Source organism: Manihot esculenta, chromosome 2 (assembly GCF_001659605.2).
Source record: "Manihot esculenta cultivar AM560-2 chromosome 2, M.esculenta_v8, whole genome shotgun sequence".
NCBI classification, from domain to species: domain Eukaryota; kingdom Viridiplantae; phylum Streptophyta; class Magnoliopsida; order Malpighiales; family Euphorbiaceae; genus Manihot; species Manihot esculenta.
This window is the reverse complement of record NC_035162.2, coordinates 19,205,265-19,231,855: the sequence shown is the minus strand read 5'-3', so window position 1 is coordinate 19,231,855 and position 26,591 is coordinate 19,205,265. Positions and strand designations below refer to the sequence as shown.

Here is a 26,591-nt window from a genome sequence, read left to right as displayed (position 1 = left end):
AGAACCAAAAGGTCAGCTGGAAGGCATCCACTCGCTACATGCCCCGCCTCTGATGGATCATACTCGGGTCGGCTAACCCAAAGAGGTAACTCTCACTCTAAGCCTAGAAGTCATCAAACCCATCCTATCTGGCTCTCACAGCAACAGGAGTAGAAAAACAATAGGGTTCACAAAAACATGCCCATCAAAACACTCTAGAGTGAGCATACCTGGCACCACTGTGTTTGATGCGACTGCTTCCTGTTGAGCCTGGGTGAAGATCCTAGCCGAAGCTGACGGACCTTCTCTATGGAAACCTGAGGGATAAGAGGCTGACCCCCTTCCTCTGCCTCGACTACTGGTCTAATCCCAGACCGGACTCTAACCTCTCCTGAACTTACTCTTCTTTTTCTTCTCTTCCTTTCCTGCTCTTACTTTACTCTTACTCTTACTCTTCTCTTCTCTTAGGGGTTGCACTTAGAGATGAGAGATCACTCTCACTATACCTGGGGTTATAAAACCCGAGACCATAGCATCTCCTAGCAACTCTCTCAGTGCCCTCTCTGGCACACTAACCTCTAGCTACTATCTCTTCTCTGAACATCTATCTCTGCTAACCTCGCTCATCAACTGACATCCTCTAGGGTCCAGTCTACCTCTGACTGCATCAAAGACCTCCTAGGTCCTTTGATGTACCCTCTCGGCTGATGCTACACTATTGCACTCTTGGCAGAACAAGGGGAAAGTATCGATACCTTTCCTCTCAAGAGAAACTCCTGTCAATCTCATTCTGCCTGCGGAAAAAGAGCACACACACAGAAACCATAGCAGCATCTGGCCCATGCAGTTACACACGAGTCCACCTCAACCATGGCACCACATAAACATAACATCATATGGGCATATCATCATGATATGATCCATGTGATAACACATGAACCCCATACACATGCAAAGCATCTCATCTCATGGATGAACTGGTCACCAATAGCCCTCTACATATCCATCTCATCGTTATGTCTAACTATGCCAGGGGCACTACAGTCTCGCCTGAACTGCTCTTACTCTGTGCCAGTGGCGACTAAGCCACACCTGGTCTGTTCTATCTCATACATCTCATCTCATGCATACTGAGGGCTAGAGGATCTTCCCAACATGCATCCATAACATCAGATATCTCATATCATCAATGCACATGTATCTCACATGGCATTACACATCATCATATAGACAGGACTCAACATCCTATCCTAGTGGACATGATCTTATCTTATTGTGCTTGCCCTCTACGACAACCTCTTTCCGATGTGAGATCTCTCTAATCCCTGAGCATCTTAGCTCAGCACACCGTACTCTAGAGGCCCTATGCTCTGATACCATCTGTAACAGCCCGGAAACCGGTACCCTCTTTGTAACGGCCCAAACTGCTCGGCACTAGGATCCAGATCGACTTAAGGCCGCCTAGACCCGTAGTAAGCCTATCCTGAACTCTGTGTATCTGTTAAAATCCCATACATGATCCAACTGGACTATAACTGTTACAACTTGTCTGTAACACAACCAGACTTAACCTGTAAAACACTCTCTGGAGGTCCAATCATGTGAACCAAAAGCTCAGACATACTAGTCTGAACTACCCCTCAGGGGCTAACCAGCGACGCTCTACCAAGTAACCTCCATGCACTATGCGCACTGCAGCATAGAACCCACTCTGTAAGGGTCAGCATATCATAAGTTAACTTGGTTACCATAGAGTCACAGGAATCAAACCTGGTCTTCTCTAGTGGTCTACTCTGTGGATCACAGGAATCAAACCTGGTCTTTCCTCTGTATCTACTATATGTCACTGGGTTTTCGAAACACAACATAAAGTAAGTCTGGTCTGACTCATTTCTCATCAAGAAACTTTAAAAACAGGATACATGTATATACCAAGGATTAAACATACACTATAGGCAAAAGCACATTCTATCTCATATACAACTCAACTGACTATCTATTACATCACTTTACATACATCATGTCCACACTATGCTATTACATATGCAATCCTTTAGCAACTCTGATGCTTCTACCCTTCCCAGCTACTCTGAACCTGCAAAACTGGGGTTAAGGGAAAGGGATGAGCTACTAAAGCCCAGTGAGTAGAAACACTGAAAAACAGTTCATTCACACGCATTTACTATGAAAATGTATCACAACTCAAGCATCTCAATATATCTTGGATTAGACATGACCCCAAAACTCCCTTGACGGGCTATTGAAGTCGCCTTGGTCCAATCCCCACTAAGGTAGACATGACCCCAAAAATACCCTCTGTCAACACTGACCTGACACAATGACAGGAGCCGAAGCTTAGGCTATTGGAGTCGCCTGGGTCCACCTAATCTCTGATCACATAATATGCAATGCAACAACTTCGTGATTCTAATGCAAATCACCCTAATATAAATCATAGCATCCATGATGCATGAACTATGCTCATACAGTCTGTATCTTTTAATAAAAAGATTAAGTTTAGTTCTACTCACCTCTGCTCTTCTGGCAGAACTGTACTGACTCTGAAACTTCTAACACTGATGACCTCCTCGATCTCTCGGGTCCAATCCTGAATCAAATGGACTCGAATGAGGTGTCAACTATACTCTGAACAACTCTTAAACAATCCCCTATAAACCCCTCTGAACCTCTGAAAACCAGCACATAAAGCATGCAAAAGAAGGCTGGACAGGACATTTTCGGCGGCAGGTTCGGCGGCCGAATGTCCTGAACAGAGCCGAAACTCACATACTTTCGGCGGCCGAATCTCCTCTTTCGGCGGCCGAACCCTTTCGGGGGCATGGTTCGGGGGCCAAACCACACTCCAGAGACGAAAGTCTCTAACCTTCGGCGGCACCTTCGGCGGCCGAACCTCCCCTCCAGAGACGAAAGTCCAATCCTTCGGGGGCAGGATTAGGCAGCCGAAACCACCTCCTCAACACGTTCGGCGGCCGAACCCTCTTTCGGCGGCCGAAGCTGGGTTCTCCAGTTAGGCAGAACCTCGCTCACCTCATGCTCAACTTCCCCCAAACCTCACTCAACATGCATAAACACTTCTACTAACACATAGGGGCTTAGAACAAGCTCAAAACCCCAAAAACAACTCAAACAACATACAAAGGCACAAAGGGTCCCTAAACCCTCACATGCACAACTCATGCAAAAACTCATGCATAACTCCCTTCTCCCTCCATAAAACTTGCTTAAAACATCATAAAACATAAGGATCAACACATACCTCGTGAAGAACAAAGGCTGGTGTGATCCCAAACTTGAAGATATGGAGATCCAAGCTCCAAAAGTCTCCAAGCTCCACCTCCTTGTTCCAAGCTCACCACTCTTGAATTCAAGGAGAAAACTCATGAAAACCTTGAAAGATTTGAAGAGAAACCATGAACTCAACCCAAGGAAAGCATGAACTCACCTTAGCCCAAAAGAGAGAGAACCCTCCTCTTTTTCCAGAGCAAGGAGCCCTTTATAGGTGGTCAACCGCCCCTCCTTCGGCAGCCTAACCTGCATGCGAAACCATGCAACGTTCGGCGGCCTAACTTGGAGTTTCGGAAGCCGAACCTATAGCACTTTCGGCGGCCGAACATTACCTTCGGCGGCCGAACCTGCATTTTGCCTCCTTAGTCTTTTCTCTTCAAAACTCAAATCCTTTGAACTTAAAACCATTAAAAACACTTTAACACCCTTGCTTTACCCTTCTAGCCAACTCCGACATCCTCGAATTCCACCGGACGGTAGGAATTCCGATGCCTGAGAAAGCAGGGTATTACAAATGATCTCTCGAATAAAATGATATCGTCTGAGTATGTGTTTAGATCTCTGATGAGATCTGGGCTCATTTGCCTGTGCTATGGCACCGTTGTTATCACAATAAAGGTCCATAAGATTTGCAATGCTGGGAACCACTCCCAACTCTGAGATGAATTTCTTCAACCAGATTGCCTCCTTAGCTGCATCTGATGCTACTATATACTCAGATTCTGTTGTAGAATCTGCTACAGTGCTTTGCTTGGAACTTTTCCAGCTAACAGCTCCACCATTTAAAGTGAATATGAATCCTAACTACGATCTGAAGTCATCTATGTCGGTTTGGAAGCTAGCATCTGTGTAACAATTTACAACTAGCTCGTCTTCCAATCCTCCATAAACTAGGAATGCATCCTTAATCCTTCTAAGGTACTTTAGGATATTCTTAACAGCTGTCCAGTGACTTTCACCAGGATCTGCCTGATATCTGCTTGTTGTGCTCAAGGCATATGAGATGTCTGGTCTAGTACATAACATGGCATACATGATAGATCTAATAGCAGAAGTATAAGGAATCTTATTCATCCGTTCTCGCTCATCAGATGTCATAGGACATTGATTCTTGCTGAGATGAATACCATGAGACATGGGCAAGAATTCTCTTTTGGAATCTTGCATGCTGAATCTTTTCAACACCTTGTCAATATAAGTACTTTGACTCAGACCGATTATCCTCTTGGATCTATCCCTATAGATCTTAATACCAAGGATATACGCAGCCTCACCTAAGTCCTTTATTGAAAAAGAATTTCCTAATCAAGTCTTAACATTTTGCAAGGTAGGGATATCATTTCCAATGAGTAATATGTCATCCATATATAGAATTAGAAATACAACTGCACTCCCACTAACCATCTGTATAAATTGAACTTATTTATTTAATATTTTTATTTATAAGAATTAATATTTTAATTTTATATAAATTTATAAAAAAGCTTTAATATATTAATTATTAATTTATTAAATATTTAATATTTAAATTTTATAATAATAATAATAATAATCAAATTAAAAAAAAAAAAAAAAACATAAGGAATGTCGCTGGATATCCTATAATGTCAAAGAGAGCCAGCTCTCAATTTTTTTTTTTTTAAAATTAGGGATGAATGCAATTTTAAATCGTGTTTAACTATGATATATCAGGTCGTGATTTAAATAGTGATTAAAATTTTTTTCCAATAAAAAAATCATTATTTTTTTAATTGGTTCTAAAACTACCAAAGTCTATGGTCAATTGGTTCTAAAACTATGCAATAATATTTTATCTTTAAATTCAATAAGAATTAGACGTGTATAATTTTAATTTAATATTATTATTATTATTATTATTATTAAGTTTACCTGTTATTTACCAATAAAATGTACAAATAACTTTTTAATGGAAAAAATGTTAAAATAATTTAAATAGTACTAAATTTACATATACCCATATACTTCATGAATAAATCAAATAATTTACAAAAAAAATTAAAATATCAGTAACAAATTACGTTACAACATTAAATTTCCTGCAATCCCTTGAAATTTTTTATAAAATTTAATTAAACTTATATGATTTAAATATAAGTTGTCATACCATAATATTTTATTTCGTATTTTTTTTAATTTAATAATTTCTTAGTGATTGTAATAAAAGTATATTTTTTTATTTATAATAAGATACATTACTATAGAAGAACACAAGAAAGTTATAATTTACCAATAGATTTTACTAACGGATTTATTAACGGATTTTAAATCCATTAGTAAATTTTAATTTAAAAATTTTTGTGTAAATATTTATCAATGGATTTGAAATCCATCGGTAATCTATTAGTATTATTAGTAGATTTCAAAATTCGTTGATAATTTATAAATTTACAAAATAAGTAGTATTAAAATTTATTAATGGACTTAAAATCCGTTGGTAATAAAATTTATTAATGGACTTAAAATCCGTTGGTAATTCACAAATGAATTTTAATCCGTTTTTAAATTTAAAAAAGTATTTAAATTACTAATGGATTTAAAATCCATTAATAATGTATTCAAAAAATTACTACCGGACTATAAATCCGTTAGTAATGTGTTGAAATAAATATTAACGAATTTGAAAATTTGTTATTAAATTTTATCATTTAATTAGTGAGAAAAAAATGTTGAATTTATTAACAGATATCATCCGTTAGTAAATCCGTTTGTAAATTTAAATTGACATCCCTTATAAAATTTTGGCATTCATTTTTTAAAAATTTATATTTTTTTATTATTAATGAATTTAAAATTTGTTAGTAATTCTTGGAGAGAAAAAAGTCCGCTTTTATTTTCGAAATTTAGTAACAAATTCAAATCCATTACTAAATCTATTAATAATCCGTATTTATAAATATAACATTACGTCTTCTCCTTTTATCATTCATTTTATAATTTTTATTTCTTTCACTTTCTTTCCCTTTCTCTCATTTTCTTTCTTTTTCTATTACTTTCTTTCATTTCATTTCCTTATTTCATTTTTTTTATTCTCATTTTTTTCTATTATTTTCTTTATTTTCCTCCATAATTTTCCTTCACTTTCTCCATTTTCTTTCCCATTATTTTCTTCTCTTTCTTCTCTTATTCTTCATTTTCTCTATAATTATCATTCATATTATTTCCTTTCATATTATTTTCTTCTATCATTTTCTTTCTATCTATATTTTTTCTATTATTTTCTCTTCATTTATTTTCTTCTCTAATCATTTTCTCTTTTTTTTCTCATTTTTCTAATCATCTTTTAACTCTACTCTCATTCTTCCATCTTTTTCATAATTTTTATTTTTCTATCATTTTTTCTCTCTCTTTTTTTTTAAATCATTTTCTCACATTTACTCTTCTCATATTTCCACTTTCTATATATTTCTAATAAATATTAGACATAAATTAAAAATTTAGTAACAATAATAATATAATTATAAATCTTATTGAATTAATAAATAATAAAATTTATTATTTAGTCGAAATAATAATTATTTTAAAATTATTTAAATTTTCAATAAATTTACTAACGGATTTCAATCCGTTGATAATTTATTAACGTATTTACCAGCATATTTAAATTTGTGAGTAAATTATTTTTTCTCAATTTACTAATGGATTTAAAATCCATTAGTAGTAGTAAAAGAAATTTCGTTAGTAAATCCGTTAGTATTATTAACAGATTTGAAAGCCGTTGATAAAAATTTACCAACGATTTTTTTAATAACGGATCGTAATCGGTTAATAATTCGTTGGTAATTCATTTACCAACGAATTTTTACAAACAACGAAAAAATTCGTTGATAATCCGTAAATTTTTTATAGTGATATAAAAATTAAATTACAAGTACTATAACGAGTTGAGATTTGCGGTTCCAATTTCAATTTCAGTTTTAGTTTTGATTTCAGCATGGTATACTAATCAAAATAAAAACTGAAAGTTAATTTTTTAAATATTTTAAAATCAAAATTAGAATCGAAACTCATATAGTTTTGATACAGTTTTATGTCCCTTTTATTTCAGTGTAGTTTAATATCAATTCTTATTTAGTTTCAGTACGATTTTTAATTTCTATAATAAAATTTAAGTTTTATCAAAATATAAATACTTTTAACATCGTATTAATTTTATTTATATTAAACTGGTAAATCTCACATTTTAATTTTAAAGTAATATTAAACATCCATAATATCATATATTATTTTCATTTAAAAATATATTAAGACACTGAATAACTAAACATAAATTAGTTTTTACTGTTGTAATTTTCAAATTCTTAAGAGGGAAAGAAAAAAGTGGAAATTTTTCATAAAATTTTTAAAAGTTTTATTGTAATTTTTCTATAAGAAACAAACGTCAAATAAATAAACTTTTATCATTTTTTTATATATTATAAATTTATTTAATTTTTTTTATTTACTATAATAAAATTATGTAGTTCTAGACAAAATTACGTTAGTAGAAAATATTATATTTTAGTAAAAATAAGTTACAATTTTTTAATTTTATTAAATATGTTTTATTAATATATATATATATATATATAATCTAGTTAATATATATATAATAACAACAATTACAAGGATATATATATATTTGATTTTAGTAATTTATATTCTATTGGGATTTTTATATAAAAAATTTAAATATTTTATTATTTTATAATTTAATTTAAAATTTTAAAAATTGATAAAATTATTCAAAATTATAAATTTTATTACAATTATATCAAATTTAAAACTTGAATTGGGAAGGTGTGTCTTGCTGATGTAACAATATAATTTTGATTATTTTATTATACTCATATACCACGTAAATAAATATTATTAATAAAAAAATTTAAATTTTTAAATATTTTATAATTTAATTTAAAATTTTAAAAATTAATATAATTTAACTTAAAATCTCTAAATTTATTTTTTCCTCCATTAAATTTCTAAAAGTTTATTATTATACTTTATTTCCATCAATTTGGTGCAAGAACTATAACATGACTTCTTTTTATTTTTCAATTCTATTCTCTTAATTTTGTTGGATTTTAATCATGTCTGACCTTAATGTAATATCTGTATTTATATATGCACTGATTTATATTATCAAGTAATTTAGCACCGTGAACAGTAAGATTATAATTTTTATTTTTTTATTATATTGATATTATTTCTTATAATAAATATAGTGAAATTTATTGTAATAAACACTTGACAATATATTTAAAAAATAAGAAATCAATAAACATAATAGCTGTTGTAATTTTTACTGGAACTAGTGGCAAATAGAAAAAAGTTAAAGTTGTAATTTTTTACACCAGACCATACAGGGATAAAGAAAAATAAATTTAGAAATTTTGAACTGAATTATACTAATTTTTAAAAATTTAGATTAAATTGTAAAATAGTATAAAATTTTAAATTTTTTATATTAATAGCATTTATCTATGTGTCAGATGAATATAATAAAATAATCCACATCATATTATCATGTCAACATAACACACTCTTTCCAATTCAAGTTTTAAGTTTGGATATAATTAATAGAGGTGAGCCGTATTTGGTTTAAACCGAAAAAATTGATAAAACTGAATTAATTTTAAAATTTGGTTTGATTTTTTATTTATTTGAGTTTGGTTTTGTTTTTATTTTAAAAAATTTTAGTTATTTCAATTCTGTTTGATTTTTATCAGAAAAAATTAAAAAAACCGAACCGAAATGATTAATGATAATAGCATATTATTTTCAACAATATTAAGAGATTAGATCATATTAAAATTAAAATATTTCAATTAAATTTTAAAATATTAAAAATAAAGTTATTAAAAATTCAAATCGATCAAATCGAATCAAACCAATTCAATTTGATTCAATTTCTGACTAAAATCGATTCAATTCGATTTTCATAAATACCAAAATTTTAATTTTTAGTTTATTCAGTTCGGAATCGACCGAATAATCACCCTTAATAATTATAATAAAATTTATAATTTTAAATAATTTTATTAATTTTTAAAATTTTAAATTAAATTATAAAATACCAAAAAATTTTAAATTTTTTATGTAACATATTCTATTAATATAAATTCTATTAACATGAAATAATATTTAATATAATCTATTTAAATAAACGAATTAAATTAATAGTATAATTTAAAACTTTAATAATTGACTAATGGCTAAAGCATATAATTATATACACTTATATTAATTATAAGTAAATATACACATACACCTCGGTATATAATTATTTTAAGAATTTATGTTTTTAATATAATTATATTAATATTAAAATAGTGCATATATATTATTATTAAATATGTATAGAGATAATAATAATTATTATTATTATAAATACATATACACATATATATAATTATTTTAATAATTCATATTCTAGTAGTATAACTCTATTAGTATGAAAATATAGTGTATATATTATATATATAATCTATTTAGATAGAGTAAATTATAATCAATTAATTATATAAAATAATAAAAAATATTTAATAATTAAATAATATTACAATTATATAACGTGTCATTTGATTGAAATTATATAATAAATAAAATAATTATTAAAAGTATTACGCCCGTAACTGACTTCTTTTCCTTGAATCGAGCCTTCAAGTTTTTGTGCTTTCTACTTGTGATATAAAGGTACAATGCATAGACAACCACGTTTTACGTGACTTGCAAATATTTTTTTCTCTCAATATATGTTGATTTCTCTGTTACGAAATATCTCTCTTTGCAGCGAACAAGAGTTTAATAAAGGTTAAGTTAGTACTCACAGACTTAGTCTAGTAGTAAGTGCATTCGAGTAAATCTAAGAAATCTCAGGTTCAATCCCCCACTCCCCATTTTAAAAAAAATAAAATAAAATAAAAGTTAGGTTAATTAGAATTTATTAAGGATTAGTTTAATTAGGGTTAAAGATTAAATGTCAATTAAGGGGTTTGATTATCTTTTTCTGTCTTACTAAGTGGAAAATTTTCTTTTTTGTCAAAATTAAATTAAAAAAATCGATACAAATACAATTTATTTAAAAGGTTTGTTTATTTTTTAGAATGGATATAATTGAAAAGTTCGTAAAATATTTAAATTTTTTAGTTTAATTGGCTAAATTTTTAAAAATAAATTGCTTAATTTTTTTACAAGAAAGTTAATATAATTGTTAAACTTTATTATTAAAATATATAAATTCTACCATTATGATTAGTTTATTTTTAAAATTTATATAAGAAAAACTATTTTTTAGTTTATGAGATATAGTAATTAATGGATTTCTCTCTCTATTTTTAGAACCCAACACTTTCGTTCTTGAATTTTAATTCTGTTAAAATTAGATGTCTCTTCATTAAAAATGCCATTAGTAACAGAAAAAATAATTGAACTACCATTTTTAAAATCCAATATTTTAATCCTAAAATTTAATTTTCATAAATTTATAGATTCCTCTCTCAAAAAATTAAAGAAAAAATACGTTTTCATTCCTAAAATATTACATAATTAATAAATTTGTGCCTATATTTTTTGAATTCAACACTTTAATCCCTAAAATTTAATTTTATCAAAATTCAAGAAACAAAATCTCAAATTTAATTTCTATAAACAAATAAAAATTTTAATAAACTTAAGATTCAACTTCAACAAAAATAATAAAAATCAAAATATACAAAATTTAAATTATTAAAAATAAAAAATTGAAAGTCAATACAAATTGTTTTGTGATACCGTTCGCTGTCGACCATTGCTCACTATTTAAAAATTTATTAAAATGTCTCTAATATTTTAAAAAATTTATTCCTTAGTTTTTTTGTTAATTTTAGTTGTTAAATATTATAAAAAAATTTTAAAATATTCTTGATATGAAAATACTAATTAGTAAACTTTTTAATAATTTAAGAGACTAACTAATATTTTTTTTTAAACTATAGGGACTAAATAGTAAAATATTTAGTAATAAAATTAATAGAGAAACTAACTAGTAGACTTTTTAAAATATAAGAATATTTTAATTTATTTTTTAAAATTGAGAGATTAAGTAGCGAGTTTTTTCATATTATAACGACTAAATAATAATTTTTTTTATTTTATTATTAATAAAAATATTTTTAAAATTATATTTATTCTCATTTTTAATAAAATAAAAATTATTTAAATAGGAAAAAATTTTAACCACTTTAGATTTTGACGGAATTAAATTTTATAAAAGAAAATATTAGATTTTATTATTAAATTTTAAAAAAGAAAATATTAAATTTTAAAAATAAAAAGATAAATCTATTAATTATACTATATTTTAAACACTAAAAAGTAATTTTCTCCAAAAAAAATATAATCGCCTGAACGCAGAAATGAATTTCATTTCTATTCAAAACAAATCTCTTTATTTGAAATATATTTTAAAATAATAGAATTCAATTGAATATATTTAATTTAAATAAATTAATTTAAATTTAAAATTAATTTATTTACTTCATAATTTTTATTAGTTTTAAACTAAATATAAATATTTATATAAATATTTTTATCAATATTTTTAAAAAATCATTATTAATATTTTTCACGATATTTAAATTTTAAATTTTATATAATTTTCTTATCATTAAAAAAATAAATCAAGATAGGTTTTCTTTTTTAAATTAACGTAATAATATAATAAATTTTTAATATTGATTATAAATGTATTAAATTTTAATTCTTAATATAAAAATAATTTTTTTTAAAAAAGCATTTATTAATTGAAAAAAGTACAAGAAAATTTGAAGTTAAAATTAAAGAAAGAGTTCTCAAAGTTTAATTAAATAATTTTGATATAAATAGATTTAAGTGAAATTATTTCTTGCAAAACCTTAATAACTTTAGTAAATTTTAATTTTAATTCAAAATCAATTCTAATAAGAATTTAAAAGAATTAAATTTTTATATTATTTGAGAGACTTCAATTGTTTTAAATTCTCTCAAAATTAATCATACTAAATAAAAGGTATGAAAATTTAATTAAAATTTAAGTAAGAAAAAACCTGATAAAATTTGTTCGAAAAAAAAAACCTAGTAAATAAAATAATTAAAAACTAACAATCTTAAATATCTTGAATTTTGCTCAAAGTAATCACTTTCAATTCTACCAGTGCTTTTAATATTATCAAAATAATCTATGAACTTTTGAATAAGTATCAATTCCATCCACAACAATGGGTATTCATAACTAGCAAGGCAGTGGTAAGTACATGGAATACTAAGAAAGTTCATTTACTACCCTTTTCAATATCATACTTTATATAACGTTAAAAAAACTTTATATAATGTTAAAAACTTAAAAACATATTGTTAAAAAAGATTACAGCAGACGTATAGTTATGTATATAAACTCGGTAATCTAAATTTTCTAACAATTTTCCAAGAATTTATTTACATTATTATTATTATGCATAATTTTATCCATATTATTCATTACATCATAAGTTATGTTGATATCTAAATATGGTACTTTGATGTCGTCTATCATATTAACATTATATAAGAAAATAATGTTACCAAAATACTATAAGATTCAATGTTTCCCTAAGGAGACATCGCAAGCCATTGGACAAAATTCTTGGCTGAAAATAGTTTGTTAAAACTAGATTCACCATTTATCAAATATAGTGCTTTTACAAGCCCATGTGTTGTAGACATGAAAAGTCCATATAAGTTCAACAAAGACTGAAATAATATAAAGTAGATTCACATGAAATTACAGGAAGTGAAGTTTACGTACTTCGAGTCATATCTGATTCTGGGTTTCCTATTTGTAGATGTGAAGAGAAATTGGAGGTTTCGGATGATTTCTTTACATTGAGAGCAAAGATGTTGATTTCTGGTGTTTTTATGGAAGAAATGACTTGTTTAAGCTGCTTATCAAGATTTGCCTGCAGTGCCTGAGGAGACAAAAGATCTGGCTTTTCCAAAACTTTGAGAGCAAAATCTGCTGCAAGATTAATCTGTGAAAAAATGAAGAGAAGATGTGAGTGAAGTGGATAAAGCTATTTTAATTTTCTTTATAGTGAATGCAGTTAAATTACAGCTTGTTCATCATTCAATTACAATGACGGCCTCGCTTCTCTCAGGCAGTCAGATTCAAAGTGATGTAAATAAAGTTAAATTAAGGTGAAACATTAGCATTTTGCTAAGCATGTTTTTTAAACTTGGGTATGCAAATTAGGCCTCTAATCCCTCCCACAATGAAAATGGTAAAAGCTAAAGTAGATTTCAGTAAATTACACATCATTCTGGAATCCACCAACTAATTAGGAAAGAGAAGGACAAAAGCACATGTTTAGAGCAAATTTATCAAGTAAAACATCACGGTTAGAAGAAATGTGGCAGAATTAGCCCCAGAAATAATCAACAGAGAATTTCAAACCTTTTCAGCCTTCACAAGGTCCTCTCTGTAAGTAAAATCTAATCTTACCTGAATTGTGATATCAAATAAAATGTCATACTTAACCTAGTAGTGCGCTTGCATTTATTATGTACCATGTCCAATTATTGCTCCACAATAAATCCGGGGCAACCTTGAGCAATATGCAACACACATGATTATGATGAACAAAGTTATTTGAAATCTCCAAAGCTATTGTAACCCACGCCTTTAAACAAAGCAGAAGGCACTCTTTGCTTATGGAACTGCATTCTTCATAGTTCTCAAGGATGAAGGCAGTACTGTAGAGTGTAGAAGGTAATTCAGAAAATGTATGGAGAAGTTATGAAGATATTTTCATCAAAGATGTATGTTTATCGTCATATATTTACTTGAGATAGGTACTCTAGAGTTCCAGGTTTGCTAGTTCTCAAGGAAATATCCTAAAGCATGGAAGCATCCCTAGCTAAGCACTATAGGGAAAATATGTTACAAGAAAAGTTATAATTCACCCACTTCTATTGCTCACTTGAAATGGTTTTTCTTTATCCTTAGAATATCTTCTCCCGTACATATTGAACATGTTAGAGGCAAAACTAAATATGCCAATGCAGATGAATCCAAAGCTTTAAGAGGACAACTCTATCCTCAGCAGCACAACAACAGACATTCTGAAAGCAATGAATACAGAGTCTGAAACAGATCCTCATCTAAAATCTATTAAAAATAAGAAAGAGGAAGAAATAAAGAGAAAAAAAAAAAAGATGGGCTAAAGCATCCATCTACAGATCTAACATTTTTTTTTCCTTTGAGGAGAAAGAGAAGGGAAAATATTAAACCAAAAGCTCATCTAACTCAGGACTTTATAGAATGCCACACTTAACATACCAACACACAAACATTTTTCCATTAATACAAAATAAAACTAGACTAAATATGTGGTTGTAAGGGCCACTCCTAAAATATTATTTTAGTGGGATGACCCATCTGCCAGACAGTGTATAAAGCAAAAATTGGGGATAAAATGAGAAAAAAGTCAAGTAAGATGGTTTGATCATGTCCAACATAGAGCATTGAATACCCCAGTATGGAAGTGTGACAAGTTAGTGGTGGAATGAAAGAAAGAAAAGCAGGAGACCTAACAAGACATTGAGAGATAGTGTCAAATATTTACAAGATTTTAGAGATTGATCAGGAAAGATTTCAAACATAACCAGCCAACCTCAATTAGTTTGAGATTAATCCTTAGTGGTTATTGGTAAATTTTGACAAATACATTGAAACTTGTACATGTAGAAGTACTTGATTTTTGGATTTCTAGCACAAGTGCTAACAACTCAATTCTCCCCCAAGACATAAAAGTTGCTAGTGCAAAAAAATTCTACTGTCATACACAATAGAAAATAGAAATTCACATTACATAATCATCATAGCCAATCAATAGTCGCTTATAATTTACTAAAATAACAGAGAACCCAAACTCAACATACCGAGCTCTTAGCTGTATTCAGGAAAGCTTTTGTTAGAGGCAATATGCAGAACCTGCCCAGAACAATTCAAAAGAATGACCAAAACACGAGATTAATGAGTGGGGCAAAAGGGTGAAAAAATCTTACATTCCCCGGCCACCAGCTAGGGCTTCCTCTGAGGGGTCTTTCCATTCATCAAACCTGCAATCAAAAGTAATTCAATAGAATAATCCTCAATTGTAGTTCTGTACACACTGACACCAAAACCTAGAAATAGAGAGATTCTTACACCCAACCGTAACGGCGGTCATAGAGAAGGCGACTGGACGGCCGCCTGAAGGAGGTGGCAGTGGAGATTTTGGAGTCCTTGGAGTCCATGAGCTCCTAGTTGCTTCACGCCTTCACATTGTTAGAATATCCAAAATTATATTGAGGCTAAAATGAGAAATCCAGGAGATATTCGGTTAATAAAAAAAAACAAATGCTTATTATTTTTTTTTTAATATGTAAAATTATTATTTAATTTTTGTAGTAAAAAACGAAATTCATTAGCCCTCTCAATTTTAGAAAATATATTAAAACTATTTCAAAAAAAAATATATATATATATTAAAATTTTTTAATATTTTAAAAAATTTATTAATTAATTTTTTTATTATATATTATAAAAATATTTAAAATATTTTCAATAGAGATTAATTAGTATAATTTTTTAAAAAATTAAGAGATTAATTAATAATTTTTTTTAAATTATAAAAAATAAAAAATAAAATATTTAATAATAAAAATTAATAAAAAAATTAATTAATTTTTTTATTAATACATTAAAAATATTTTAATATATTTTTTAAAATTAATGAACTAAATAATGAGAAAACTAAATAGTAAATTTTTTTATAATATTAATAAAATTAAAATGAAAATTTCATAGAAAATCGAATCTAATCAACTAGTTATATTTCTAATAAATAGTTAGTTATTGATTATAACAGAACTAATAGAAAAAGAATGTTTGTAAATTTCGTAATATTAATTTTAAAATTAAAAAATACATAAATTATTAAAAAGTAATATAATGATACATTACTAATAATTAAATATCATATATTGTTGATAAATAAATTTTATAAATATTACTAAGAAAATTGGTATTTTTTTATTTCATGTCGGTATATGTATTTTAATAATTATTTAATTAAAAATAATAGTTTAGAAGTTAACGGTAACTTTTAAATCATGAGAGTATTTATGATATTTTAAGTCTCAAATTGAGTTGAAAAGGATATGATCCTGAAATTATTATATTATTTTAATTTTGTTATGAATTTTCATTAAAAATCCATTTAGAATCGTAATAAAATATCATTTCTTTAAAGTTTTTATTTTTTTTAACTATGCAAGGAAACTGCTATAAAAGTTTACTCTAATGTGAAAATTGAATACCTAATGGAAGAGAGCTCTTAAAATAAAACTTTGCTACGACATTAGCGAAATAATTGGCTTCGCATGGGACTCAAAAGACGATCATATACCAAAAACACGAACAAAATTGATGAATAACTATTACTATTGAGTTGATATCCAAAAGAAAAGAGGTGACACTCCACATAAAGCATTATAGTAAGGAATATATTTCACTCTTCATAGTCAATAAATAGAAGATGCCCATTTAACTACCTTCAGTACAGTGCAAGCCCCTCTAGCAGCAGCAGACTCTAGCAGCAGTAGAAAAACACCAAATCTTCTTAGTTATTTGATATATGAATGATTAGATTCTGTTAAACATTTTAACTAATATCGTTTGGTTAAGATGATATAAAAGAAATAATAGATTAGAAACCGAAAAGTCTTATTGAAATTTTTCAAAAATTAAAAAGTGAGTTTCAAATAGTTAAAGAAATACTATTTATAATAGTAAAAAAATTCTAATATGTAAAATTATAAAAATATTTAAAAAAACAATTAAAATATAAAATTGACTCTCTAAATGGTGAAATTTTCGCTTCGAACTTTCTAAATAGGTCTATGGCTTGCGTCACATTATTGAAAGTCGTGCGTCTCGAATTTTTTTTAAAAAAAAAACTATCGTAGATCTCAATCGGACGTCGGCAACAAAAGTAGGTCTGGTTCAAATCTATCGTAAAATCCAAAGGTAGTTGTTCTGTGTTATTATCTCATGAACTATTAAACCTACTCTTCACAACAATCACAACAATAGTAGTCTGAAAAAATTTATCCTTTTGTGCAACATAACAACTCAGTTTGATTATGCTAAATGAAGAAGGGCACTTAACAACATTAGTAAAAATATTAGAATATGTAAACTTAAGCAGAGAATGTTTAACATAAACACTACTGATGACCGCTAGATTTCTCCATCCCCTTACGAGGCCGGGCCGATAGTAGCAGCCCACAATCAGGAGGCTCCTAAGCCCCCGAATAAGTTAGACTCAATCCGTTCATCCTCCTAATCAGACTCCCATTTAAGTCACTCAATCAGACCAGCCCAGCCCATCTCAGCCTTAAAGCCAGCCCTTTTCTAGGTTCCGGTCCTTTTCCCTCAAACCCTGTCACAAGAAGAAAAGACCGCGGGTCCAGTCATTTCGCAGCCCTGTCTACGCACGCGCCGAAGGGAATTAAATGCTTGTCTGACACAGGGATGGTCCGGGGGTTACCTGCACGTATGGACCTGCACCAAGGGGTAGGTGGTCTTATAGTGGAGAGGTCATCTCGCGTGAGAGGGAGAAAAGGATAAAAGGGAGGAAACACTCTCCTCCAAGGCTAAGTTTTTTCTAAGCTCACAAAACCCTTGTAAAACCCTATTTTCTGGATCTCAGATCATCAATTGGCGCCATCTGTGGGAACGAAGGAGATCTTTCCATCCCGGAGTTCTACTCTTACAATACCCACTGAGATCCACGATGGCTAACCACAATGAAAACAATCTTGTCAACACCCCTAATGACCTGAGCTCCGCTCAGGAGGGACAACAGTTCTCTTTTTCCAGTCCCATAACCCCAAACAACCAAACACCAATTCCCTTCAACCCCTCACCAAGCTTGGCAGGGAACGTGCCTGGAGCTGCTCTATCCAACCAGGACCTTTAAACCATGGCCCTCCAACTATAAAATACCGCTTACTGGTTGGGGCAGATGATGCCACAAAGGGGCCTTAACACCCCGGTGAATGTGTTGCCAGTAGTAGAAGAACCCAGAACCAATGAACCTCGCCAACCTACCCTCAATCCCCCCTAAACAGCCAGCCAAGAAATAGGAGAGAGAAGCAGGAGAGCTGGTGGAGAAGTAGAGCCAGAAGCGAGGGTTCACGGAAGGAGGGTGAGGGAGTTGATTGAGAATGATGAGGCCGATAGTTATTCTGTCGGAACAACCAAATGGACGAGAAACGAAGCGGAGGAAGAGGAGTATCATCGAGAGAAAAAACCCAGGCAGGAGGAGGAAAGTGTAGACCAAAAGCTGCAAAAGATGAGAGAGCAGCTCTTGACCGAGTTGGGAACGAAGGATCAGAATCAAACTCTCTTGCCCACCTCTTCACCCTTCTCGAAGTGGGTGCAGCAGGAGATCGTCCCTAAGAAGTTTATGATGCTTCCTATGGCAGCATATGACGGGGCTGGCAACCCGAGGGAGCATGTTCTCAACTACAAGACTTTTATGGAGTTGCAGACTCTGTCGGATGCCTTGATGTGCAAGGTATTCCCTACAACTCTGACAGGCCCAGCACAGGCGTGGTTTAACAGCCTGGAGGCAGGAAGCATCAGGAGTTTCGGGGATCTGGCCAATGCCTTCATCAGCCGGTTCATAGCCGGAGTGCCAGCATAGAGAAAGACCAGTTACTTGGAGACAGTCAAGCAGAGGAAGGATGAATCGCTGAGGGAGTACGTGGCCCGTTTCAACACAGAGGCCCTACAGATCCCCGAGCTAGATGAGAGTCGGGCAGTAGAGGCCATGCAGAAAGGGACGACCTCGCCCGAGTTCTTCGGCTCATTGAGCAGGAAACCCCCGACCTCACTGGCAAAGCTCATGAAGAGGGCGGAGAAATACATAAGGCAGGATGATGCCTTAATGACGAGAAGGTTTGCCAAAGGGGCAGAAGACAGAGGAAAAGCCCCCGAAGAAAAGAGGTTGGAGAGGCAGGAGAAGAAACAAGACAGAAGACCTAAAATCTACAGACAGCCCTGGGAACGAAGAGACCAAAGACCCCACCCTCCAAGGGTCCTAGAATAGAAATCGCTCCCTCTGTGGATTCTAGAGAGTCTGACCCCGCTCAACGCCTCCAGAACCGAGGTGCTCATGGCAGTACAGGATAAGGAGTTCCTTCAATGGCCCAGACCTATGAAAGCTGAAGCAAACCAGCGAGATCCTGACAAATACTGTCAGTATCATCGCACACACAGCCATGACACCAACAACTGCTACCAGTTGGTTGCTAAGATCGAGAGGTTGATAAAAAGGGGACACCTCAGAAACTTTGTGAAGAAACCGGAGGGACAGAGACCTCAGCCCAACCCAGCGGTGCAAACCCCTAGGAGGGCGGGAGCAAGACCAGTGAATGATGGGTCCAGTGGGACCATCAACATGATTGTTGGAGGCACAGGAGGTCGGATGAGTCGGAGGAGCAAGAAGAGGAGTCGAGAGGGGGAAAGCAGTGATAGAGCATATTTTAGTTCATATTATCATGATCTTATTGATGTTTATTTACACCTTTTCTACCTAATTTTGTGGTTTTAATCATGTTTTGCAGATATTAGGTGTAAAGAGACAATATGGAGAAAATGCTCTTAAAACTGCCAAAAAATGTCAAATCTGGAAAAGCCACCTTCGGAAGCACCTTCGGCGGCCGAAAGCCTCGTCCAGAACCGAAACTCAACCATTTTCGGCGTCACCTTCAGCGGCCGAAAGTCTTCTCCAGAGTCGAAAGTTCCACTTCCGGAAGCAAGCTTAGGCGGCCGAAACACTCCCCAAATTGCCTCTTCCTTATTCAAGAAGCCAAATCTTGAAGATCACATGTTTCCCACTTTATGCCATGCACATTCAAAATTCAACAAGAAGCTCCACCTTCCTCTTTAGTGCATGGGTGGCAAGAATAATGTGAAGAAGACTTCTTGGACACACTAGGGCAGTATCTCAAAGACCTTGGACAACAATTAAAAGACCAAAGGCCCCTCCCTTGCAACTTCACACATAAAGAAGGCACATATTAGACCAAAGGCACTTTGGGCAACCTCCAAAAGATGCATGGACATCCAAAAAATCCTAGGCAGCCTCTCAAGACATATTTAAAGACCTTATGAAGACAAAAAGAGGCAGATTTCAATCTCCCAACTTCTCCAAGGTTCGGCCGCCGCTCAACCTCCACCTTTGCTACCGCCGGTTCCTCTTTGTTCTTCTTCTCTTTGATTTTCTATTTTGGTTCAGCCACTCCCCTAATTCTAGTTGAAGTTTGGTTGAAACTAAGGTTGTTTCATGGATTGTGAGATCTGAACATAAACTATTTGTCTTTGATTAGTTCAATATTCATGCAATTGTGTGCTTAAATCTAAGATTGCTTTGTTGTTTTGATCAAATTGGCCACTTGATTCTTGATTGCAAAGTTAATTGATTGTTAGTTGGGATATTTGTTAGTCCGTAATTGCTAAAAATATTCTGACCTAAGAACACTTGGTGTAAAACTAAGGAATTGTATGATCTAGCATCATCTTCATGCGTTTGGAGTAGCTAGAATTGGATCTCTCTAATTCTTTATGCATTTGACAATTGTTTTGATGCCTAAGGCCCAAGGACATTCCTTGGCAATTTGTTAATTAGTAATTGATTAGAGGACGTTCCCTAATTGATTTAATCATAAAGAGAGACATGGTGGTGAGAAGCGTTTTCCATCTCCATAACTAATATATTGAATGAATTAAGAGAACATGTGTTTCAATGATCAATCCAAACAACCAAGGTGGATCCATATCTTCAACTAGACTTTTCTCATATTGATTTCCTCTTTTATTTTAATTGTTTGCTGATTTAATTGCTTTCAATGGTTGTTAGTCAAATCAATCTCAAAACCCCCATTTTTACTTTATTGCACTTCACTTTTATTCCGCTTTCAGTTCCTTGCTTTCAATTGTGCTTTCAGTTGATTCTCTTGATTTTGTTGGGAAAAATAGATAAGTATTCAATTCTCTGTGGATTCGATCCTTTACCACTATCTGCAGTTGTAAGATTGTTGATAACCGGAAAGGTTATTTTTGACCAGCTTCGACAATCGCGAGTCAAGCAGCAATGCCGAGGTCATGCAGGTCGTCGAGCACTCTCCATTGGCCATCACTTTCTCTCCGAAGGATGCTCAGGGTGTTCAGATGCCTCACGACGACGCTTTGTATAACGACCCCAAAATGGACCGTCACCGGCGCTAGGATTCAGGTCGGCTTAAGGCCGCCAGAACCCGTAGCAAGCCTGCTATACTCTCTGTGTACCTGTAAATCTCATACATGATCATACATTTTCTGTGAAAATAAAAACTCTTTTCTGAATCACGGCTTAACCTGTGCATGCACTATCTCTGTACTCTGTACTCAGTACCCTGTACCCCTGACTAGAGCTTGCTCTAGATGGGTTAACTCATACCTGTTAAGCCTGGTTTTTCACATACTCTGTAAAACAGTTATTTAAACAGACCATGTATACAACAGATTTACAATACAAAATAACTAAGTCAAGCACAATACTAACTTAATACACAACTGCTATATCTCTTTAATATTACATGTCCACTAAATTCTATTACAAAACTCTTTTCTTTTCCTGCACTCTGCTGGACTTCCCCTGTACACTGTACACTGAACCTGCAAAACTGGGGTTAAGGGAGTGGGATGAGCTCTATAGCCCAGTGAGTAGAACAGTAAAATAAATCATTAAAACATGATCTTATGGAATGTATCATATCACAAACAATCCACATCAAGGGTAAACCCGTCACCACATAGTCCCAGTAAACCGTGCCAGGCCGTAGACTGGGGTCCTGGTCTTCCTGTCCTGTATATGTATATGTGTATATAACACCTGTACTTACCATTTGCCAGGCATAGACCGGAAACCTGGTCTTACTATACCTACCAGGCCGTAGAATGGGGTCCTGGACTTTCCTATACTTGCCAGGCCGTAGAATGGGGTCCTGGACTTCCTGTCTGGAACTACTAGATCATTCAGCATTTACCCACACCAACAAATAGGTATGCAATGCAACATCTTTGTGAATTCTAATGCAATCAACCTACTGCATAAACATGATGCATGATATATGCTAAAACATTTATTATCTCATTTAAATCAAATATTAAGTTTAGTTCCACTCACCTCTGGCTATCTCTGAATTGACTCTGCAGGTTCTGAAGCAGTACTCACTGCTGCTCTCTCTGGTTCCTCTGGTCTGTGTAGACACAGATAATGTAAATGAGGGATCAAACTAGCTTATGAACAACTCTATTAAACTCCCCAAGAATCCCCTTAAACTCACTCAAACACCCATGCAAAGCATGCAAAGGAAAGCTGGACAGAGCACTTTCGGCGGCAGGTTCGGCGGCCGAAAGTCCTCTCCAGAGACGAAACTCATGCACCTTCGGCGGCCGAATCTCAACTTTCGGCAGCCAAACCCTTTCGGGGGCAAGTTTCGGGGGCTGAAAGGCACTCCAGAGACGAAAGTCTCTAACCTTCAGCGGCACCTTTGGCGGCCGAAACTCCCCTCCAGAGCCGAAAGTCCAAAGGCTCGGGGGCAAGTTTGGGCAGCCGAAGCCACCTCCTCTCATCTCCTCAGGGGTTCGGCGGCCGAATGTACGTTCGACTGCCGAACCTGAGTTCATCAGCAGGGCAGAAACTTGCCCTGCCTCTCGCCAAATGCATAAAACTCCCCCAAACTCAAACACTTCAATTCCTCAACTTGCATACACCAGGGTATATGCTCAAAGGGGTCAAAAACTACCTAAAAACCCCAACCACACAACACATACAACACATATACAAGCCTTTCTCACATAATCACCAAAACTTCACACAAAACCCTATCCATGCAACTCTCCCCCAAAACCCCATAAAACCTTCAGAAAACATTAAAACAAGCTCAGGATCTTCACTTACCTCTTGACACCAAGAAGATGAATGATCCTAACGTGGAGTTTTGGAACAACCTTCCTTCAAACTCTCCACACTTCAAAATTCAAGTTTATAACTCAAAACCTTCAAAATAACATAAAAATCAATCAAATCTTTGCAAAAGTTAATGAACATATGAAGAAATATAAAAAAGGACAGGGTCTCACCTCAGAAAGTGAAAGAAAAGGCAATCCTTATCGTTTCAACCGACTGTGGGCCTTTTATAGGTGGCTGGCCAGACCACCTTCGGTGGCCACACGTGAAACCGAAAGCCATGCATGTTCAGCGGCCAAACCTCACCTTCGGTGGCCGAACCTGGCTTTTCTGCCTTGGTTCTTTTCTTTCAAAAACTCATTTCCTTATATTTTAAAACTATAAAATATACCAAAACATTGAAGAAAAACATAAATTTAACCCTTCTAGAGACTTCCGACATCCTGGATTCCACCGGACGACAGGAATTCCGATGCCAGAATCTAGCCGGATATTACACTTTGGTAATTGAAGCCGTCATCCACAATTACTGGGTGAAGAAAATCTTAGTGGATGACGGAAGCAAGGTGAATCTGCTGCCGTACCGGGTCTTCCAGCAGATGGGAATTCCTGAGGAGCAATTAGTCCGGGACCAGGCCCCAGTGAAAGGGATCGGAGGAATCCCGGTGCCGGTAGAGGGGAAGGTAAAGCTAGCTCTCACTTTAAGAGAGGCACCAAGGACTCGCACTCACTATGCGGTGTTCTTAGTGGTCAAACTCCCATTAAGCTACAATGCAATCCTGGGGAGACTTGCGCTATTTGACTTTGAGGCAGTAACCAGTATTAGATATCTGGCTATGAAGTTCCCAACAGAGGCAGGAGCGGGCGTAGTTAGAGGAAGTCAAGAGGAGGCGAGAGCAGTATATCTGGCCATGGTATCAGAGCCGAGCTCGACAGCAGAAAGGCTAGACTCAGAAGTCCTAGAGGTTAGGGACGAGAAGAAGGAGGCTAGAACAAAGCCGGTCGGAGAGCTGAAGACTTTTCCCTTATCAGAAGCAGAGACAAATAAGGTCTTCAGTCTCAACACCGGCCTCACTGAAGAACAGAAAATTGAAGTCATGGCCCTGATCTGAGGTCACGCGTCAAGCTTCGCCTGGAAGCCTTCTGACATGCCCGGGATTGACCCCAAGGTGATGACGCACAAGTTGAATGTCCTCCCTGAAGCTAGACCGGTGAAGCAGAAGAAAAGGGTGGTAGGAAGGGAGAAGCAACAGGCCACCAGGGAGGAGGTACGAAAGTTAGAAGATGCATGCTTTATCAGGGAAGTCATGTACCCGCAGTGGTTAGCAAATCTTGTATTAGTCAAAAAAGCCAATGGCAAATATAGGATGTGCATAGATTTTACTGACCTGAATCAGGCCTGTCCTAAAGATTGTTATCCCCTCCCTGATATTAATAAAATGGTCGATTCTACGGCCGGTTTTGATTACATGTCGTCTTTGGATGCTATGTCTGGGTATCACCAAATTCCAATGGACAGGTCGGATGAAGAAAAAACCTTGTTCATAACGGAAGATGGGACCTACTGCTATAAGGCCATGCCCTTCGGGCTGAAAAATGCCGGGGCAACATACCAAAGACTGATGAACAAGATTTTCAAAAATCAGATCGGCAGAAATGTAGAAGTATATATAGATGATATGGTGGTCAAAAGCCCAACCTTCCAACAGCACATGGTAGATCTGAGGGAGGTATTCGAGGTGCTCGAACAGTACAGAATGAGGCTGAACCCAGCGAAATGTGCCTTCTTCATCAGGGGAGGAAAGTTCCTAGGGTATATGGTGAGTGGAAAAGACATTGAGCCCAATCCTGAGAAAGTAGAAGCTATCCACCACCTTTGCTAATTATGATTCCAAATTGACCCTACATTTAAACTATCTCCATTTGTCTAGCTATATTTCACAAGAGCATCATAGACCTCATGCCTAATCCGTATAGCTTCAAAATGAAAGACTTTCCTTCTTAAGGAACAAGTTATGGCACTACCATTCAAATTCAAAAGAATCCGATAGTGATCAAAACCTATATGTAAGCAGTGAGAGGGAGAGCAACATATGGAAACATAGAATACTAGTTAGCTATAATTAGAGCTCTGTCCAATCTCATCTCCATAAAAGCCTGAGCTTCCTTATCATTATCTCAAGTAAATGAGTAAAGCTCATAATCCATGAAATTATGTCTAGCATCAATAATAACATTCGTAAAAGTATGCATGAAATGAATTAACATGATGCCCCCAACTTCTTTAAAGGATTTAAGAATTTCATAAAATCCCCAATCACTATCAAGGCAAAGAATATTAGACTTGCAAGGATCTCAACAACTACCACAAATAGTGTTTATTAACCCACTTCGATTAGAAGCTGAATATAGAAATCAATATAATACATGGAGTAAGACTGTAAAAGAAGTACCACAGATTCATCCCAAAAACAAGCAAGACTAGAACCATTTATGTCATAAACCACAAATAACTTTTTAAAACCTAAAAAGAATTTAATAGAAGCACATTCGATACTCACTTTCATATCTCCATGAGAAGGAGAATATTAAGAGCTTTGTCAACACAAAATCGACATAATCTCAAAGTGAAAGCTAGTTCCTAAGCCCCCTACAGTTGTAAATAACGAGCTTCATTGTTGCAAGCAACCTTAATTCATTATTGCAAGCAACCTCGATGATCATTTGAAGTCGTCTCTAGTGAAGTTAAAAATCTATGAATATGCTTATTTACTTCCACCCCAACTAAAGAATAAACATTATTCAAAACATTAGAATGTTCTTCCAACACAACTAGCTTCACATTTTTGTCTTGTTGACCAACTACACAAGCCCTATGTCTTCGTTTAAAAGCAATACAAGTAATCGAGCTAATTAAGATAGACTCTGAGGCTATCTCATTATCACATGGTGATGTAGGTATATTTTTATGCCCTTTAAGCACAATAATGATTATTAAACTGATCCCACTCCTTACGCTACCACCTCGAGACCGAAGCGTCCATGGTATGAGCAAGGTTACCTAAGTTGATTTTTCTAAAGCCTACAACTATAACTATTTATTCACCATATAAGTATAGTGCTAGAATCATACATATCTCATAAAAATTACACCGACCCTTAGGGACAATCTTAATTGTGTTCTCAAGCATCTTAGATGGAAGACGAGCATCCTTATCAATTTTAGTTTTGTTGAACATTTGAATAATT

General features: G+C 33.5%; 1 protein-coding gene across 1 annotated transcript; it reads right to left on the bottom strand.

The window, feature by feature from the left end:
- Positions 1-12,909: 12,909 nt before the first annotated feature.
- Positions 12,910-15,624, bottom strand: LOC110608525. Its single transcript, XM_021747771.2, has 4 exons — positions 15,485-15,624; positions 15,343-15,396; positions 15,217-15,268; positions 12,910-13,307 (listed from the first exon to the last, which is right to left on the bottom strand). The coding sequence occupies exons 1-4, from the start codon at positions 15,571-15,573 to the stop codon at positions 13,077-13,079; spliced, it is 426 nt and encodes a 141-aa protein (XP_021603463.1). The 5' UTR covers positions 15,574-15,624; the 3' UTR covers positions 12,910-13,076.
- Between the last annotated feature and the right edge of the window lie 10,967 nt (positions 15,625-26,591).